Here is a 21,079-nt window from a genome sequence, read left to right as displayed (position 1 = left end):
TAGCGGCTCCCAGGGTATAGAGCCCCTGGTTCGTCCGTGAAACCATTCATTTTCCCTATAAATCTAACCCCGTGGCTCCCAGGGTATAGAGCCCCTGGTTCGTCCGGACCTCCTTTCTTTTCCTAACCATACCCAAAACCACCGGTCGAGTACTGCCCCTCGACCGAATCTAGGATCTCGCGCTCCCGCTCGTAACAGTATCATGGATCACAAAATGTACATCGATATTCCAAAAGAGCATCTTCAGGGTAGTGCAAATAAAATGCAGTTACAGGGCAATTATATATTTTTGCAAGATAATGATCCAAAGCATAATGCTTCTAATACACGTCAGTGGATCCTATATAATGTGCCGCAGCAATTAAAAATCCCTTCACAGTCTCCAAACGTAAATGTGATAGAGCACTTATGGAGTCATTTTGAAGAAAAAATTCGAGACCATCACATTTCTTCGAAACAAGATTTAAAAAATGCACCTTTAGAGGAATGGAACAAAATTTCTAGTACTATAACCAAAAATTTAGTAAATTCAATGCCACAAAGGCTTAAAGCGATTATAGAATCTAAAGGAAATCCCACTAGATACTAAAATAACAAATAGACTGATTTTTGTTACGTTTATGTACTAAAATTTATAGTTTTTGTTGTAAAATTAGAAGTGAACGAATACTTATTACACGTATATTTCACGCCAATTTCTGGAAATTTGTTAATATTTTCATAATAAATATAAATAAATAATTTGTTGTTAATGACATTTGTTCCAGAGATTTCTAAGAATACTTATGTATGTTTTTGTTAACATACTTTTGTAATAAACAAAGTTCTGCAAAGTTTTTGCTCAAATTGACTAGTGTACGAATACTTTTTACACTCACTGTAGTATCTTATAATTTTATGTACAGTTACTTTCACTCGTATTATATAATTTATATTAATTTATATTAATAATTTATATATTATAAAATTTGTTTCTTATGAATTGACCCGTTTACATTGAGATATTTTAGGGTTTATCAACTTGGCGACGTCGAAAATACCGATTCTTGTTTGATCATCGAGGTTAAGTTAATTTACCTACTGTTTATATTATTTATACCTCTATTAGTTTATTAATAAGACTAGCTTGTTAATATTAAAAAAAATTTTTAAAGTAATACATTCGGACTAAACAACATTTCGTAAAAATAAATGCAAAGAATTCCTAGGAAAACAAGTTTCTTTTCATTTATAGTGAATCACCATTACAATGCACGAATACAAGTGGCATAAAAATGTATAAACACTTATTTTCTATTACAGTTTCTCTGTACAGTCGTGAATTCTAATCCGTAATAATTAGACTGCGGATCTTTATGCAAATTCACATTTTTATTAATAGAATTAATGAAACGGAAGCTTACTAAAATTTATAGTTTTTGTTGTAAAATTAGAAGCGTACGAATACTTATTACACGTATATTTCACGCCAATTTCTGGAAATTTGTTAATATTTTCATAATAAATATAAATAAATAATTTGTTGTTAATGACATTTGTTCCAGAGATTTCTAAGAATATGTATGCATGTTTTTGTTAACATACTTTTGTAATAAACAAAGTTCTGCAAAGTTTTTGCTCAAATTGACTAGTGTACGAATACTTTTTAAACACACTGTATGTATAAGAGAACGCTAAAATTGATATAATTTCGAATGAATGGGAGGCTGGTAGGAGAATGTAAATAAAAACCGTTAAGTGGGAATTATGATATTATCGAATAATGTTTAATAACACTGATGAGCGCGAACACGCCCACAAATGATAACAACATCGTCTATCACGAATGAAGAAAACTGACATAAATTTAAAGGGTGCGTCCGACAAATATACGACCACTTCATAAATTACCTTCTTATCGTTAGAATTTGTTTCCCTTTTCACGAAGAAACAATTTTTCTTTCTGTTTACAAGAATAGTCGCATCAAGTTCGCTAGTTAGATGGAAAAACTTTTTCTGGATAATGGATGGTTTTTCTGCGACACCTACAATGACATTCGTCGGAAACTAGTCCCACGTGGCGTAGGCGTGGTGCAATATATCACAAGTTCAGATAAGTGTATGCAACCTTCAAGGTAAATTGATAAACCTCGTTAACTGTGCGTTTTTTATATGGTAAAATTCAAGGTATATCAAAATACATGATACGAAATGGTTCTTCTGTCAAGAAAATATCGAATGGATGAAGTAGACACCCTATACATATATTTTCATACATTTTTTACTTATTTTTGCAAGGGTCGTATCACGAATTTTTTTAAAATCTTACGTTGGATTAACAAAGAAAATTAAATTATACTGGACACAAATTTGTAATATTTTCTAACGAAGAGTTGTCTCGTTGTTCTCAGTTACTCTTTTGCAGATAAATTAACCCCCAATTTCCTACATTTGTATAGACATAAGATATGATTGAACTATAAAATGCCATGAAATTCAAGATACTAATCGATTATACTTCATATTTTTAGGAACGAAATGAAACATACAAATCAATCCCTCGAATTAAATCGCTCATCATGCATTCGTTTTAACTGGTTAAATGAATAATAACAAATAAGAATAAGTCTCTCATAAAAAAATAAAATTGTTATAAAAGTGTAACTTGTGGGAAATAAACATCATTGTTACATAATAGGTGAGCCCCTAACATTATAATATCTACGTCACTTCCACGCTTAGAAATTGTATGCAGCTGCAAGATATTCCTGTTACTGGAAGTTCTAGACGATCTTAAACAATTTCTAAGTTTAGAATCTTCAGAGACTTAGAGCAACTGTCAAAATTCATGGAATAGAAATCTCCCCAAAACTCTCTAAAATCATCGACGCACGAAGCATTAACTGATTTCATAAAAAATTATTTTGTTAATCGATTATATCATTTTTATTATCAACAACAAAATGAATTACGATTTTTTCACGATTTTTCTGCTACTCAAACTTTACTCGATCTTTATGAAACTTGGCATATATATTCTATAAATAATTGGCCTCAGCATGACGAGCTCCGATTTTTTTATTTTTTACTTAAAATCTTGTTATTAACAATTGTTCATAATCAAAAATCCGGTTATTTTTTCAAACGTTCGCCATTTTTGCAATTTTGAAAATTTTGACAAAAGGAGAATGTCATGCTGAGCGTTTTTGCATAAACTAACTATTCTATTTTGAGTTTTTTGTTTCAGATCATTTTTGTGCATTGTATGCTGCACGGCGAATTTACAGGATGCCATATTCAAGCCACCATTGCACCATTGTTATTAACAATTAAAATGTATAAAAAATATTTTTCTTTACATTATAACGTTAATAAATGATACTTCAAATTTTAAATGAATCTGTGCATTGCATTTTTCAAAAAAAATTCTTGAAAAACAGGCCATTTACATGAGGTTCCCCCCTTAAGTTTTCGTAAACAATTATGTATTGCGGATTCTTGAAACACCCTAGAAACATATCCTGTAAAAAATGTTCCAGACGAAAATTGATGCACAATTGACCAATTGCTACCACACTCAATTGAAACTACTCGATCGTTTAGGTGTATCCGTGACATTGAGTTATTCGTAAGGTCGTTAAATAAGAACATCTACTCACCTTTATTAGTCCATTCTCGAACATAACGTCTTCAGTGTCGACTTCGTAGGTGAACATCGCTTCTCTTCCACAATCGGGCGGGCCTTTGAAGACGTTGAAAAAATCCACCGCGTTCGACACTTCTGGCAGCAACGATATAAACTCGTCCACGTTCGAATAATTCCCGTCGCCGATAGCGTCGACCAACGGTACGCAGCTTTTCGTGGCCACGTCGAAAACTGTATTTTTTTGACAGCACCTCCTGACGCTCAGCAATCGTGGCGATGACACGCCCGATGTATGCTCTTTGGGACTATCTTCGTTCGATCGACAATCCACGACTATCGGGTCGCTCTTACGCGTGGCTCGTTGGTACAGAATTTCGAGGCATGGCTTCTGTGAATTAAAATAAATAAATGTTGATTTTATTCAAATTACCGCTTTTACGTCTCTTAATTCAAGAGCAAAACACGTGATTAATAGGATAGCTTCGATACTCCATAAATATTTATCTTGGCGAAAATTGATTCGATCGACTGCATCGATTTCCCTCGCGAATTCAGAAAACGAGTGGATTATAAGGGTACAAAATTTGTTGAGATGTATCGCAATAACATCAGGCCATGGTTAGGCATTTTCAATTGGCTGAGACTTCATACGAACTTAATTTGGCTCCTGACACTAAATATCAAAGTGATTATCCATGATTCTATCTCAACTATGTACAGGGTGTTCGGCCACCTATGGGAAAAATTTTAATGGGAGATTCTAGAGGTGAAAATAAGGCGAAAATCAAGAATACCAATTTGTTGATCGAGGCTTCGTTAAAAAGATATTAACGTTTAAAGTTCCATACTCACCGCAACATTTTTCGACGAAAAAAAAATTTCAAATCGTTCTGGAAAAAATATTTTTGTCTGCGGGGGTCAATTACAATCATTTTTTGTGAATAGACATAGCCACGAAATCCTACTGGGTTTCGAGAAAAAAATTCAAGTAGGTACTGAACTTTTTAGATGAAATTAAAATATTTAAAATTACACTAAAAAAATTATATTTAGTTACAGGGGTCAATTGCAATCATTTTTTGTGAATAGACATAACCCCGAAATCCTACTGGGTTTCGAGAAAAAAATTCGAGTAGGTACTGAACTTTTTAGATGAAATTAAAATATTTAAAATTACACTAAGAAAATTATATTTAGTTACAGGGGTCAATTGCAATCATTTTTTGTGAATAGACATAGCCCCGAAATCCTACGCAGTTTCGAGAAAAAAATTCGAGTAAGTGCTGAAATTTTTCGGTGAAATTAAAAAATTTCAAATCGTCATGGAAAAAATATTTTTGTCTGCGGGGGTCAATTACAATCATTTCTTGTGAATAGACATAGTCCCGAAATCCTACTGGGTTTCGAGAAAAAAATTCGAGTAGGTGTTGAAATTTTTCGGTGAAATTAAAAATTTCAAATCGTTCTGGAAAAAATATTTTTGTATGCGGGGGTCAATTACAATCATTTCTTGTGAATAGACATAGTCCCGAAATCCTACTGGGTTTCGAGAAAAAAATTCGAGTAGGTGTTGAAATTTTTCGGTGAAATTAAAATATTTAAAATTACACTAAAAAAATTATATTTAGTTACAGGGGTCAATTGCAATCATTTTTTGTGAATAGACATAGCCCCGAAATCCTACGCAGTTTCGAGAAAAAAATTCGAGTTAGTGCTGAAATTTTTCGGTGAAATTAAAAAATTTCAAATCGTCATGGAAAAAATATTTTTGTCTGCGGGGGTCAATTACAATCATTTCTTGTGAATAGACATAGTCCCGAAATCCTACTGGGTTTCGAGAAAAAAATTCGAGTAGGTGTTGAAATTTTTCGGTGAAATTAAAAATTTCAAATCGTTCTGGAAAAAATATTTTTGTATGCGGGGGTCAATTACAATCATTTTTTGTGAATAGACATAACCCCGAAATCCTACTGGGTTTCGAGAAAAAAATTCGAGTAGGTACTGAACTTTTTAGATGAAATTAAAATATTTAAAATTACACTAAGAAAATTATATTTAGTTACAGGGGTCAATTGCAATCATTTTTTGTGAATAGACATAGCCCCGAAATCCTACGCAGTTTCGAGAAAAAAATTCGAGTAAGTGCTGAAATTTTTCGGTGAAATTAAAAAATTTCAAATCGTCATGGAAAAAATATTTTTGTCTGCGGGGGTCAATTACAATCATTTCTTGTGAATAGACATAGTCCCGAAATCCTACTGGGTTTCGAGAAAAAAATTCGAGTAGGTGTTGAAATTTTTCGGTGAAATTAAAAAATTTCAAATCGTCATGGAAAAAATATTTTTGTCTGCGGGGGTCAATTACAATCATTTCTTGTGAATAGACATAGTCCCGAAATCCTACTGGGTTTCGAGAAAAAAATTCGAGTAGGTGTTGAAATTTTTCGGTGAAATTAAAAAATTTCAAATCGTCATGGAAAAAATATTTTTGTCTGCGGGGGTCAATTACAATCATTTCTTGTGAATAGACATAGTCCCGAAATCCTACTGGGTTTCGAGAAAAAAATTCGAGTAGGTGTTGAAATTTTTCGGCGAAATTAAAAAATTTCAAATCGTTATCGAAAAAATATTTTCAGTTGTAGGAGTCAATTACAAGCATTTTTGGTCAACAGACATACCCCTGAAATCCTACGCAGTTTTGAGAAAAAAATTCATTACCGAAAATATGATTTCTGGCCAGAAATGTCACTCCAAAATTTCATGCGAATCTTTAAAACGTTATAACTTTTGAACGGATTGAAGGATTTTAAAGTTTCAAAATGCAAACAATGCGTATTTTGATGAAGTATATGTAGAAGTTTGAAGAATATTCAAAAAGTCGATCCTTAACATCGTGAAATGAGAAAGACCCCATAAAAATGGTCCAATTTTCAAACGCCCATAACTCCTACAATAGTGAATGTATTTGATTAAAATTTTGGGAGGAAATGAAGTTCATGGATACCTACAAAAAAGTATTAGGCAACCTTTCTGTGGCGGGTAAAACAAATTTATTAAAAATGAGAAACGAATTTTTAAGAAAAATCGACAAATGTAGAAATTTTTCGGTGAAATTAAAAAATTTCAAATCGTTATGGAAAAAATATTTTCAGGTGTAGGAGTCAATTACAAGCATTTTTGGTCAAAAGACATACTCCTGATATCCTACTCACTTTCGAGAAAAAAATTCATTACCGAAAATATGATTTCTGGCCAGAACTGTCACTCCAAAATTTCATGCGAATCTTTAAAACGTTATAACTTTTGAACGGATTGAAGGATTTTAATGTTTCAAAATGCAAACAATGCGTATTTTGATGAAGTATATGTAGAAGTTTGAAGAATATTCAAAAAGTCGATCCTTAAACCCGTGAAATGAGAAAGACCCCATAAAAATGGTCCAATTTTCAAACGCCCATAACTCCTACAATAGTGAATGTATTTGATTAAAATTTTGGGAGGAAATGGAGTTCATGGATACCTACAAAAAAGTATTAGGCAACCTTTCTGTGGCGGGTAAAACAAATTTATTAAAAATGAGAAACGAATTTTTAAGAAAAATCGACAAATGTAGAAATTTTTCGGTGAAATTAAAAAATTTCAAATCGTTATGGAAAAAATATTTTCAGGTGTAGGAGTCAATTACAAGCATTTTTGGTCAAAAGACATACCCCTGATATCCTACTCACTTTCGAGAAAAAAATTCATTACCGAAAATATGATTTCAGGCCAGAAATGTCACTCCAAAATTTCATGCGAATCTTTAAAACGTTATAACTTTCAAACGGATTGAAGGATTTTAATGATTCAAAATGCAAACAATGCGTATTTTGATGAAGTATATGTAGAAGTTTGAAGAATATTCAAAAAGTCGATCCTTAAACCCGTGAAATGAGAAAGACCCCATAAAAATGGTCCAATTTTCAAACGCCCATAACTCCTACAATAGTGAATGTATTTGATTAAAATTTTGGGAGGAAATGGAGTTCATGGATACCTACAAAAAAGTATTAGGCAACCTTTCTGTGGCGGGTAAAACAAATTTATTAAAAATGAGAAACGAATTTTTAAGAAAAATCGACAAATGTAGAAATTTTTCGGTGAAATTAAAAAATTTCAAATCGTTATGGAAAAAATATTTTCAGGTGTAGGAGTCAATTACAAGCATTTTTGGTCAAAAGACATACCCCTGATATCCTACTCACTTTCGAGAAAAAAATTCATTACCGAAAATATGATTTCAGGCCAGGAATGTCACTCCAAAATTTCATGCGAATCTTTAAAACGTTATAACTTTTGAATGGATTGAAGGATTTTAATGTTTCAAAATGCAAACAATGCGTATTTTGATGTAGTATATGTAGAAGTTTGAAGAATATTCAAAAAGTCGATCCTTAACCCCGTGAAATGAGAAAGACCCCATAAAAATGGTCCAATTTTCAAGCAGCCATAACTCCTACAGTAGTGAATATATTTCAATGAAACTTTTATCTGATGTAGAGCTTATGGGTACCTATAAAAAAGTATTATACAACTTTTTTGTACGGCGTCAAATAAAATTATTAAAAATCAAAAGTGAATGTTAAATCGACAGGGGGTAGCTTCTAAAATTTTTCAGCGAAAAAATATTTCAAATTGTTGTGAAAAAATTATTTTTAGCTAGAGGGGTGAGCTACAATAATTTTTGGTGAATAGACGTACCTCCGAAATCTTAATGACTTTCGAGAAAAAAATTCGTGTATTTGGACAAATTTTATTAATAATTTTTAAGAATATTTTTGTTAATAACTTTTCAACGGAGCCTCAGTCAACGAATTGATATTCTTGATTGTCGTCTTATTTTGGCCTCTAGAATTTCCCATTAAAATTTTTTCCAAGGGTGGCCGAATACTCTGTATATCGTTATTTCTTAACTTAATTTTATTTTGTAACTCCTACAATAGTGAATATATTTCATTGAAATTTTTGGAGGAAATAGAGTTCATGGCTACCTACCAAAAAGTATTAGACATTCTTTCCGTAGCGGGTGAAACAAATTTATTAAAAATAAGAAACGAATTTTTAAGAAAAATCGACAAATGTAGAAATTTTTCGGCGAAATTAAAAAATTTCAAATCATTTAGAAAAAATTATTTTTGGTTTCACGGGCCAATTACAATCATTTTTGGTCAATAGACATACCCCTGAAATCCTACTCACTTTCGAGAAAAAAATTCGTGCAGGTGGACAAATTTTATTAATAATTTTGTTAATAACTTTTTAACGAAGCCTCTCATTAAAATTATTCCCAAGGGTGGTCGAACACTCTGTATATAGTATAGTAATATCTTCTCTGTGAATGATTATGGTAAATACACTATGCAACCTGATGCAAATCTTCGCTTCTCGAATGTTTTAATTTCTTAATTGGAGCAGTAAGCATGTTGGTTCATGGCATAATTAATAAAAGAAAAACTGTGTAATGCAACTTTAAATATTTGTATCATTTTTAGGTTTCTAAACCCTCTGAAGGTATATCAAATCTTCTTTAGTATTACGATAAATGTATCGTGCATGTATACAGGGTGGTCCACGCAATTGTTACAAGTCATAACTCCGTTATTATTGCATTTACGCAAAAATGTCAAAGGAGAAAGATAAATGGTTCGAAGAGCACTACATCTGTAGGCCTTTAAATTTTTTTTAGATGCAGCAGTGCATGTGCAATTAACAATTGCATCATTTCTTTAAATAGAAATGCATATTTTTTTTTACACAGATCGATTCTTCTGTTCATTCTACGTATAAAATGATTAGGGTACTATGGCATAAAAATTATTAGATCTCAAGATATTTTCAAAAAATGTCTTTATCGAAGAAGATGCTCAAACACTTCATGACTATGTTGTAAAGGTAAACACCCTTTCGACATTGTTATCATAACAGAAACTGATTTGTACGAGTAAGCATTTCATCATTCAGTAGTAATTCACGTATCGTAACTCGAGTTCGAAAACTAAGAATTTGAAAAAGTGCGGTTTCTAAAAAATAAGTTTTGCAATAACGTTATCGCAACAAATACATCAATACGTTGGCCAACCCGTTCACCTGATTCAAGTCCCCTTGACATTTTTCTGTGGGGTTATTTGAAAGATAGAATTTATTCAAATCCCATAGATTCTGTAGAGAATCTGAGAGAAAGAATCATACTGGAATGTGCAGCAATAACTGCAGATAATTTAAACGCAGTTATGCAAACAATAAAAAAACGTTATCAGAAATGTTTAGAATGTAACGGAGAAGCGTTTGAGCATCTTCTTCAATGAAGACATTTTTTTTAAATATCTCGAAATCTAATAATTTTTTTGCCATGGTACCCTAATCATTTTATACGTAGAATGAACAGAAGAATCGATCTGTGTAAAAAAAAATATGCATTTCTATTTAAAGAAATGATGCAATTGTTAATTGCACATGCACTGCTGCATCTAAAAAAAATTTTAAAGGCCTACAGATATAGTGTTCTTCGAACCATTTATCTTTCTCTTTTGGCATTTTTTCGTAAATGCAATAATAACGGAGTTATGACTTGTAACAATTGCATGAGCCACCCTGTATAGTGTGAAATATAAAAATAAACAATTAAATAAATCTTAAGTCATAGCTACTAAAACATGAATTATTATTTGTTGCGCCTAAAGCAGCCAATCACTGCTATCAATCATTTATAATTATCCATCGTTTATATTGCTATTTATGTAAATTATTATGTATGTAAAAAATTTATAAAGAAAAATGCGAAGATCTTTACCATATTTATAATATAGCAAACGATATTCACTAATTGTTATTCACAGATAAAAGTTAATGCAGCGATTTAATGCAGAATGCAATACATGACACGAAGGTCGTTTAAAAATCGATACTGTTTGATACTGTCGCTACTTCAATGATATTATTTACAAGCACCGTTGCAGAATAAATTATTCAGTTCCATTAAAATATTGGAAGCGATTTTGAAACACTGCAGGCTACGTGGACACGGTAAAAATTCACGATTTTCGAAATAAATACATGTTCGACTCGATGGACATATTTTACTATTAAATCACGTTGAAAGCACTTTTTCGATCGAAAACTTTCTTCCCCCCATTTTTACGACCTTAGCAATTGGGGAAACCTTTATAATGCTCTCAAGAAAATTATAGTCGAAGGACTTTTAGCGTACAAAGGCACCGATGAGATCAATGGGAATCCCGCCATAATCTTCCGCGATCTTCTCGCAGAATAGTCATTTTTCTCTCATTTATTTTAACTTCCCCCGCGCCTTTCAATCTAAATTGTTTAACCACTCTGTTAAAATCCGTAATCGATCCATTTAAATCTGCCAATGAAAGCAATCAAATTCGAATTATAACAATTCCAAAAACGTCCATTGATTGCATTCCAGCTTTGAAAGTTGGAACATTGTCGACGAGCTTTTTAGCTTCCAATTAAATGCATTTTAAGATTACGACCCAATTGATGACAGTGATTGAATATTTCAAATTGTTTGCATATCTTTCAACTTCTACAATGACGACTAAATTCTTTTTAAGATTAACAATGAATAAACGTGGTAAAATTCTGAACACGTTGAAATCGATCAAGGAACACAATACAGTAATAATTATACCAGCAACGAGGTTTTGGCTGGGTTCCCAATCGTGATCGTGTCCTTTCGTAAAAATTGTCCACGTGTTTCTTGGCCGTCGATGGAATCAATTTTTGAGGTTAGAAAACCATTTGTGGAGCGTGACCGAATAAAGCTGATAAATAAGATTATTTCAAAAACACTGTACGGCAGGATTTTTCCAAAAAAACTAACACGATTAATTTAAAAATTGACTGAAGAAAATAAGAGAAAATTATAATTGCGTGAAAATTGATTTGAATCAAAGTCTTGCGCGCCAAATTTTCCAGGCGTTTATTCTCGATAAAAATTCACGGTTCCCGCGAATAATTTCAAGAATCTAAGTACAATGGATCGCGGGAGAACAAAGATATAGTGGATCGGTGATAAATAATCAGCCACGGAAATTATAGAGAGAAGAAGCGAGGATGAATCAAATCAATTCGTCACGTTTCGTTCGCTGGAAAATATACGACTGGATTTAATAGGAAAACGGGGGATCCCGTACGGTTTCCGTACCCGCAGGTAACTGGTGGCCTGCATCGAGGAGAGGAGGGTGATCCTGATGTCGTCCACCACCGTGCAATTCGGAAACGACGTGTCGTCACCGATGCTGTAAAGTTCCATCGCGCTCGATGGCGCCGGGACGCACGCCTTCCCCTTTTCATCGGAGAAAATCTCCCCGGTTGGACAACATTTGTTGAACGTCGTCTCCGCCGTTGATAGAACCGCTGACACCCAGACGAGCGCCAAGGGGATCAGGCTTCTCATCGTCATCGCGGGACCCGTTTCGTGGCAGTCAAATTGCACTTGAATGGCCTCGAAAGGAGGAATGTGGCCTTGAGCGATTTCACTTCACTCCGGTTCCAGCGAACGTCGTTTTCCACAGAGTCCTCGTTCACGATTGTAGCTACAAATTAATTGGTCCTCGTAGCTCGATGACGAAATACAGTGGCGCACAAAAGTTTCCAAACGGCTACGCTTTAGTGTACAAAGTCGAAGAGATTGGTGGATGGAATTCGAATAGATTGGTCAGAATTCGGTAATTAACTTTAGCGATTCCTCACCAATTTTGATGACCTTGAAATATGTTGTCAAGGTCACTGTTATGAAGATTTTTTTCTGTATACATTATAGCCGCTCGGCCTTAGTTTCCGAAATTTTGCGTTAAAAAGATCGCTGCTACTACAATTAATTCTGTCCATACGTACGTGACTGTGGCAGCGTGTGTGTAAGCGTTGAAACGCCGATTGTTTATTGTTTCTATAGATACAGTTACAGAAATAAGTATCCATACACCGCAATACGTTCAGTTTAAACAATAATAACTTTGATTATAGAAGGCTACTTAGCTATGAAAGGCACATATGCAGTTGAGAAATTAATTCAGCTGTCAGATAGTATGAATTTGGTTATGATTTAAAAAAAAATACAAAAGACAAATCTCAAATACCGAATGAAGTAAGAAAATCAGCGAGAAAAAAGTATTCATACGTGACATCATTTGTATTCATAATTTGTATCACAATGAGTGCTAAAAATAAGGAAGCTACAATAGAGGAAAGAAAAATTGTAATTGAATTATGGACAAGTGGGAAATCACTTCGCGAGATTGGTGAAATGGTAAAAAGGAGTCATGCTAATGTACAATATATAGTTAATAAGTACAAAAGTACAGGATTAATTGAAAATATGCGTCGTTCCGGGAGACCGAGTAAGTTAAATGAAAGGGATGAAAGATTTATTACAAAGAAAATAAAAGAAAATCCATTTGAAAGTGCACCTAAAATCGCAGCAGAATTAGAAGCAAAAAGCGGTAACAAAATTTGTCCCAAAACGATATCAAACAAACTTAAAGAATCAAAGTATTTCGCACGAGTAGCGAGGAAAAAACCTTACGTCAATGAGGTGAATAGAGAAAAAAGACTTAATTTCGCAAAATTTACAAGAATAAATTATTAGATTTTTGGAAACAAGTTATTTTCTCAGACGAGAGCAAGTTTAATACTTGGGGTTCACATGGACGAAAATTAGTATACAGAAAAAAGGGAGAATCCTTAAGGCCCAAAAACATTAAACCTACAGTCAAACATGGTGGAAGTAGCCTTATGGTATGGCTTATGGCTGTATGGCCGCAAATGGTCTCGGAAACTTGCATTTCATTGATGGAATAGTAGACCAATATAAATATTTAAGTATTTTAAAATCAAGGTTGAAAGACAGCGCACAGTAATTAGGTCTTTCTGACAATTATTATTTTCAGCAAGATAACGTTCCCATCCACAAGACTCATTTAATTAGGGAATGGCTGTTATACAATAGGCCTCACGTTTTGGAAACTCCTCCGCAATAACCGGACATAAATCCAATCGAGCATATATGGCGAAAATTGAAACATCGTTTGCAAAAATATAAAATTACAAATAAAAATGATTAAAAAATGCTTTGCAAGAGGAATGGTAAAAAATGGAGGGAAATGTAACAAATAACATAATTGAATCTATGCCCAGGCAATTACAAGCTATCATTGATAATAACGGGTATCCTACATAATATTAATTACTATAAATATGACTGATTCATAAACAAACAAAATTCTGTATGAATACTTTTTTCTCGCTGATTTTCTTACTTCATTAGGCATTTGAGATTTGTTTGTTGTATTTTTATTCAAGTCACAATAAAATTCATATTATCTGAAAGCTGAGTTAATTCCCTAACTGCATGTGTGCCTTCTATAGTTAACTAGCCTTTTATAATCAAACTTTGTATTGTTTAAACAGAACGTGTTGCGGTGTATGGATACTTTCTTCGATAACTGTACATCGAGGCAACCGACAATGGATGCGTATAACGGATATGCTTAAAAACTCGATTTGAGTAGCATAAAGAAGTCTAACCCAAACCTTACTTAAACCTAACTATTCTACCTAGTAACTAATATAATGGATTAGATCTGGGTTAGATTTTCTTATACTGGCCGCCGTAAGGCGGTCGGTCATGCATTCATTTTCTATTTCAATTTTCTTTATTTATATTATCCGATATTAGCTTGACACAGTGTACATTATTTGTATACTGTTATTTGAATATTGGTTTGTACAAAGTTGATATGGTGTAAATATTATGATTGAAATTTTACATGAGACTATGTTTGTAAGAAGTTACAGATACGGTATTTCACGAATCTGTTCAGTATTTACAGTCGCATTTTGATTATTACCTTGGCATCAGTAATTATTGAGTACCTTATTACAAGTCCTTAAAATGAAGTTATATGAATTTTAGAACATATGCAATGATTATAACAAATTAGTCGATTTCTTAATTACACGAAATGTGATCCGCGGTGCTATCAATTGCATTTAGTGTGGGAAAGAAATGAAACTTGACCGAGAAAACTTGATATTTTCATGTGATTCAACATCTTATATTAAAAACCGAAATAAAATATGTCTTAAAATACAGTGCAATTTAAAGATCAGTGCATAACAAAATTCTTGGTTTGAACAATCGCATGTTCCTGTTCAAAATGTCTGCCGTTATATTGGATACCATCTGATGCTTAGACCGCCGCGACAAGTTTTTCTTGAAAATGAACTTGATCTATCATCAAAAACAGTTGTCGACTGGACAAGTTTTTGCCGAGAGTTATGCGTTTTATGGATGGATAAAACCTCAGTTCAAGTCGGAGGTGAAAATGTAATAGTTGAAATTGACGAGGCAAAAATCGGAAAACGTAAATACAACAGAGGACGTCATCGTACTGGACAGCGGATTTTTGGTGGCTTCGAACAAACGACGAAACGTTTATTTATTGAATCAGTTCCAAATAGATCGTCCGAGACTTTACTTTGGATAATTAAAAAATGGATTAAACCAGGTTCAACAATTATGTCAAATTGATGGAAAGCTTTTTAATTGCCTCAGTGAGGAAGGATATAAACATTTAATTGTAAACCACAAGATGAATTTCATCGATCCATATAATGGTGCACATACTCAGAACATCGAACGTTTTTGGCGTGAAACAAGAGCAAATATTCCACGATATGGGACCCGGAAAGAGCATTATGTCGGTTACATAGCTGAGTTTTTGTTTCGACGACAATATGATTTTAATACAAGAATACCTGCATTTTTTTATATAATGGCAGACATTTTTCCAATTTCTGATAATAATAACGATAATAATAATAATAGTAAAGAATAAAGTTTAATATTTTATCTCCAACTCAACCAGAGGCTAATTCAGACATAAAATTATTTTTGCAAATATCTCGAAAACTAAGGCCGAGCGGCGGTAACACGTATAAAGGAAAAATCTTCATAATAGTAACCTTGACAACATATTTCAAGGTCATCGAAATTGATGAGGAATCGCTAAAGTAAATGATTACCCAGAATTCTTCAAAAATATTAGAATTTTTCCGAAATATTATTTCAACGTTTCAAATTTCGCGCCAAGATTTTCACGAGAGTTTCAATCCGATGAAAGTTATGTACTATTTAATTTCGTTTAAATTCATTCGTACGTGCGATGTCGACGGAGAAGAACAGATTCGTTTTACGAATAACTCGTGTATGTGAAAATGTGTTGATTTTTATATACGAGACTTCGTAAACGAGTCATGCACACTATTGTAAATCTACATAAAGTTCTTTTATGCCAAATTTCGTAAATTGTAGATTTACAATAGTGTGCATGGTTACATAAAGTTCTTTATGCCAAATTTCGCTCGTTTTCGAAATCTCGTATATTAAAATCAACACATAGATATATTTACAATAGTGTGCATGAGAACGTTTACCTTTAAAGTACAATGAAAATGAAACACTGAATACGAAGAAATATTTGTGTCACTCAATTTTTTTTTAACATACTTCTGTTAAAAAAAATTGCCAAGACAACTGACAGCGAATTGCTACTATAGTAAACAGGGTGTCCAAAAGAGTTGGAGTCAAACTTATACAAACGTGTTACTAAGGTCAATTAGATTGAAAAATATTTATGATTTACTGTGGCAATTATAAGAAATGTTCCAAAATTCCCTTTACAAGAATGCAGGTTCACGTTCGTCGAATCAGTGATTGTCTAACTATTTCAAATATTCCATCTAGATTGGAAATGATAATAAATGTATTTTGAATACATTTCCAAAGTTAATCTTGTGTTTCTACCGTGTTTATATAAACTAACTCGAAATGGAAATGTATGTTGCAGGACGAAGTGTTTATTAGACATTAGAAAGATTAATAGTAGAGGTCTTGAGACCGTAGGTAAGGACATGTAAATAATAATACTATTGAGAATTTATAATACGTATACGATTCTATAAAACGAATTGAATTTTACTCGTAAATGTTTAAATTTTTATATCTTTTCAATAAAGCATTTTCGAACATAAATTTATATAAACTTTTTTCATCCATTTGACCTCCTATATAATCTATACTTCAAGCTTAGATATGTGTCGGTTATTATGAAAGTGGCTCAAGTTAGACATATCTCATTTCGAGATATTTAAATGTTAGTTTGATCATATTAAACAATTTTTCCCCATCCTAATGGAGATTGCATAAAAAATTAAATGTTCTACTAATGTGAAATTTATATAAGGTCAATAAATTTCATGAATAACTTATATGAAAATACGTGTTTTGAAAAGTGAAATAACATACGCCACTTCCAAAATTAATAATACATCCTAGTTGTTGATCCACGATAACACATAATTAGAAACATTAAGAACTACTTGAAAAAAAAATTTATTTTTAAAATTGTATTTTTTATTTTATGACTGCAACTTTATAATTATTATTTCAATGAATATTTACGTACTGTCTGCTTCAACTACAAAATTTTCTGTATTGCACACTTCAATAGCTTCAAAATATTCGTGATGAATTGGAGGAATGTGAAAGTATACTTTCCTTTGTAAGTCTCGAAGTAATAATGGAGCCAATTATAGGTTATAAAATAATTTGGTCCCCTCCTTCTTAGCAAATGATTTAAAGCATGAAATTTCTCCTTAAAATCCATTAAAGTTTTATAACAAATTTTATTGTATCATACGATTTATAGCACTTTTCCATTAATTTATAATATTCTTTGGTTTCGTAGAGATAATTATGTCTTTACATCAATTTTACTTCTTTTGCTGCTCATAAGGGAAAAAATGACTTACGTCACTGTTACAATAAACATAAAAATGTAGCAGATAATAATAATTGCTTATTTCATTGCAATTTGACCAAAATTCTTTCATAAAAATTAAATATAGTTGATAAGACATAATATTAAATTAAAATCTCGATTTTGTTGGTTTCATGACATTACTTTCATAATAACCGGCTCACGTAAGAAATAACTGAACTAAATTAGAAAAATATTATACAACATAATGGAGACAATGAAAATGTAATCTTAAAAAATAAACGAGCAGTTTACGGTTTTCGTTTTAGAAAATAACAAGAAAAGTCTAAAAAATTGCATATTTAAAAATAACCCTTTATTTTACCCCCGATTTTACGAAGTACTCTTTTACAAGTGTCCTTCAAGCAACCTGTTAAACCTAAACGCTGAAAATGAATTTAGATGCCCTACATAATGATTCTAGATGCCTTCTCTATCCAAATTGTCTCAATTACTGTGAATCATAAAAATTGATAAATCTTTCTTCCACTGCTCTTTTTATAAAAAATCTATTTCTCGTGTTGTAGTGACAGTATAGTTAATCGTACATAGAAACGTATAAAGTAAATACTAGTTCAAATAAACAACGTTTTCCTTTCCTTCCCGCCACGCTCGAATCGCACGTGAAAATTTAAAATACACATTTCCGCCTCGAAAGCAGAGCTGTGAAGTCAACTGTTTGGAAACTTTCACACGCCGCTGTATCGGAGTAGCTAATTGATACTCGTAGCTTCCCGAATGAAAAATATTCCTCTTTCGCGTAAACGGGGACTTACCGCTCGATAGATACTTCAATTTTTCCCCGCTAAACCACGCCGACCACAACTTCAAATATTTGTACAAGGTTATTGCACACGGATCTCGGTTCCTTTTCGCGGTTTTCACTGCACCATTTTTTGCCGCGAGGTTTGTTCTCGTATAGGAGCGCCAGACACCCGACTAGAAGCGTGATAAAATGGTCGAGTATCGATACGAATCACGGCAACGAACCTACGAGCACGGCGTCGGCACGACAGCTGGAGGATTCTTCAGCGGTTGTTTAAACTTGACTCATTCGATCTCCCTCGACGCACGAACACTCCAGGAACCGGCAACTAAAATTGTCTTCCCGGTCCACGCGAGATCGGAAACTGCTCTACTTTTTCTATTTTTATATCGTTTCATTAGAACTCAACCAAAATATCCCCCATTCCATCGACGGTGTACGCTCGCAATTGCATCGAGACATACGATGATTCTCCGTATCCTAAGAGATCGTGTCTAAACACAAGTTAGCGATCTACAGTCTAACTTTTCGGTTCGAATTGGGTGTTTCGATCGTTTATACAACGTTTCAACGTTTGCCAAGCTTCTTTGTTGGGTCTAACCGGGTCCCTGCGGTAATCTTGTAGTGATTCAGAGCGAGCAGTCTCTGGTCGATTAAATCGTTGCTTCCGTTGCATAATGCAACGCGGGGCACGCACGCAGCCGCATCCAGGCAATAATCTCTAGAGAGGGTCTGGGCAATTACAAAGGAGCTATTACTCGAAATTAGCTGGCACGTTTCGTGAAAAGTAATCTTATCGGTGGGAGGACCGCGAGATTCAGGGAAACCTTACGTCCTCTCCTTCGATCGACTCTGTCGCCTTCAAACGGTCCACTAAATTATTATCATCCTCTCGATTCATTTCAAAGACAGTTATATTTTTTTCTCCCCCCTGCCTTTCTCCATCCATCGCTTATTAACGAGACGCTGATCGATCAAATGCCAATTAAAATCGCCCGGGAAAAAACTATTCGTTTCCTCCAATTTGCTATTAACGCCTAACTTATTACTTCTTCGCGCTTTTCTGCTCGATTTTCCTCGATCGTCTCCTCCCTCGGCTGCTCCTACGTAATTCCTTGATCCAAGATCCAAGTTCTCTTCCTGTGGACGTAATTCTCGTTCGAACGATTTCCCTCGTCACGAATTTATTACCCCTTTGCGCACTTTCCCTCCCCCTGAGTTATGATTCCGCTGCCGAGCGACTTAACGAGAATCTATAGCATCTTAGGGGTTGCAATTGTCTCGACGACTGAAGCTATGAAACAACGTAAAATTATATTTATCCCCTCTGTCGATTCCCAAGATCCCTGGATAATTCTAATTACTATTTCCTGATTTGGTCTTTAGGAATCAATCACTCTCTTCTCGCGAGGATCGATGAAGGAACTCGTCGCTCGCCAAAGTTCCTCGTTCGTTTCATTCGCCCTATTGGGAAAAATCAATCCTTCTCTGGCGCCCAATCGCATCCGAGTTCAACGGCTAAGGTCGAGTCTTCGATTTACGTTTACGTACTTCGTCTTCCCTCCCGATCTCCCCCTCGGCGCGGAACGCCCGTTTTGCATTCACTTACGTCGATGAAGCACTCTTTCGCGCGTGCACGTCGCGCTTCGAATTCTGGCGGCAACAATGGGAATTCCGGACGCCTCGTTTCGAAGCTACGGACTCATCGATTCACGCTCGGGACGAGAAATTACGATGAAAACGAATCGTTTCGCGTTTTACAACGGAACAATTACAGCTTGTTCGTACGAATATTCGTCGGAATTTGAGAAAGAAATTGAGTTCTACGTTAGAGGATATTCGTGGGAATCGTGATTTCCACCCCCTTATCGTTTATCTCCGATTAAGTTTGCCCGAACGATACAACATAACGAAGACACATAACGACGCGACGAATGCGAACGCAGAAGCGCGACTGTTCGCTCGCACGAACGGACAGAAATTCGACTAGGCTTGCCGCGAGAACGACAAGAAAACCAACACGCGTCTCATTCCGCTGGCGCCTAGTCTCCCTCTCCTGGCCAGGATTCCCCTCTCACGGGACTATCATCGGTTTTTTCTTTCTTCGTTTCGCAATACCTCCTGGCGTTTAATCGGCTGATTAACGTTCCATCGCGTGCACTCGCGAGACGAGAACGAGAAAGGAGGATGAGTCCTGGGAGGACTCGCCACGAGGGTTTCAAAAAATTCAATTTTCTCTACAGGTAGGCTCCCACAAGATTCGTGGAGGCACGTTATTTAGTAATAGATAAGTCCAATATCTAATTACGAATACTTTAAACTTATTAACAAATATATACACGTGCGTTAACTGCGTTCTGTTCTCTCAAGTGTTCTGATGTAACTTGAAGTGCTCTAATGTTACTTTAAATGTCCTTGTTTGATTGTGCGTATTCTAACTAACTGTTCAATGTTCTGCCCCGAGATTACATACTTATTTCAAAATAGGTGGAAATTCTATGGTAATTATTTACTTTAGCGATTCCTCACCAATTTCGATGACCTTCAAATATATTGTCAAGGTTACTGTTATGAAGATTATTCCTTTATACATGTTATACAATTTTTTTTAACAGAAGTATGTTAAAATCCTAATGAGCGAAACAAATATTTCTTCGTATTCAGTGTTTCAATTTCATTGTACTTTAAAGGTAAACGTTCTCATGCACACTATTGTAAATCTATCTATGTGTTGATTTTAATATACGAGATTTCGTAAACGAGCGAAATTTGGCATAAAGAACTTTATGTACCCATGCACACT

The 21,079-nt window shown here is 34.1% G+C and overlaps 1 protein-coding gene across 3 annotated transcripts in view; it reads right to left on the bottom strand.

Annotated features, from left to right (window-relative positions):
- Positions 1 to 20,235, bottom strand: part of LOC122403620 (G-protein coupled receptor Mth2) — a 141,210-nt gene extending 120,975 nt beyond the window's left edge. The window contains exons 1-4 of one of the 3 annotated variants that reach the window (XM_043407238.1): positions 19,641 to 20,235; positions 18,287 to 19,570; positions 11,834 to 12,224; positions 3,639 to 4,013 (exon numbers count right to left, since the gene is read on the bottom strand). In XM_043407238.1, coding sequence (XP_043263173.1) covers positions 3,639 to 4,013; positions 11,834 to 12,091 — 633 coding nt within the window. In that variant the 5' untranslated portion in view covers positions 12,092 to 12,224; positions 18,287 to 19,570; positions 19,641 to 20,235. Of the gene's footprint in view, positions 1 to 3,638; positions 4,014 to 11,833; positions 12,296 to 18,286 lie in introns of all 3 variants that reach the window. The other 2 variants (XM_043407236.1, XM_043407235.1) reach the window with 2 other exon arrangements.
- Between the last annotated feature and the right edge of the window lie 844 nt (positions 20,236 to 21,079).

The sequence above is a fragment of the Colletes gigas genome, unplaced genomic scaffold (assembly GCF_013123115.1).
Source record: "Colletes gigas isolate AHSC1104 unplaced genomic scaffold, ASM1312311v1 Colletes_gigas_Sc00064, whole genome shotgun sequence".
Lineage (NCBI taxonomy): Eukaryota > Metazoa > Arthropoda > Insecta > Hymenoptera > Colletidae > Colletes > Colletes gigas.
Note: the sequence above shows the minus strand (reverse complement) of the source record. Positions and strands in the feature narration are given on the sequence as shown.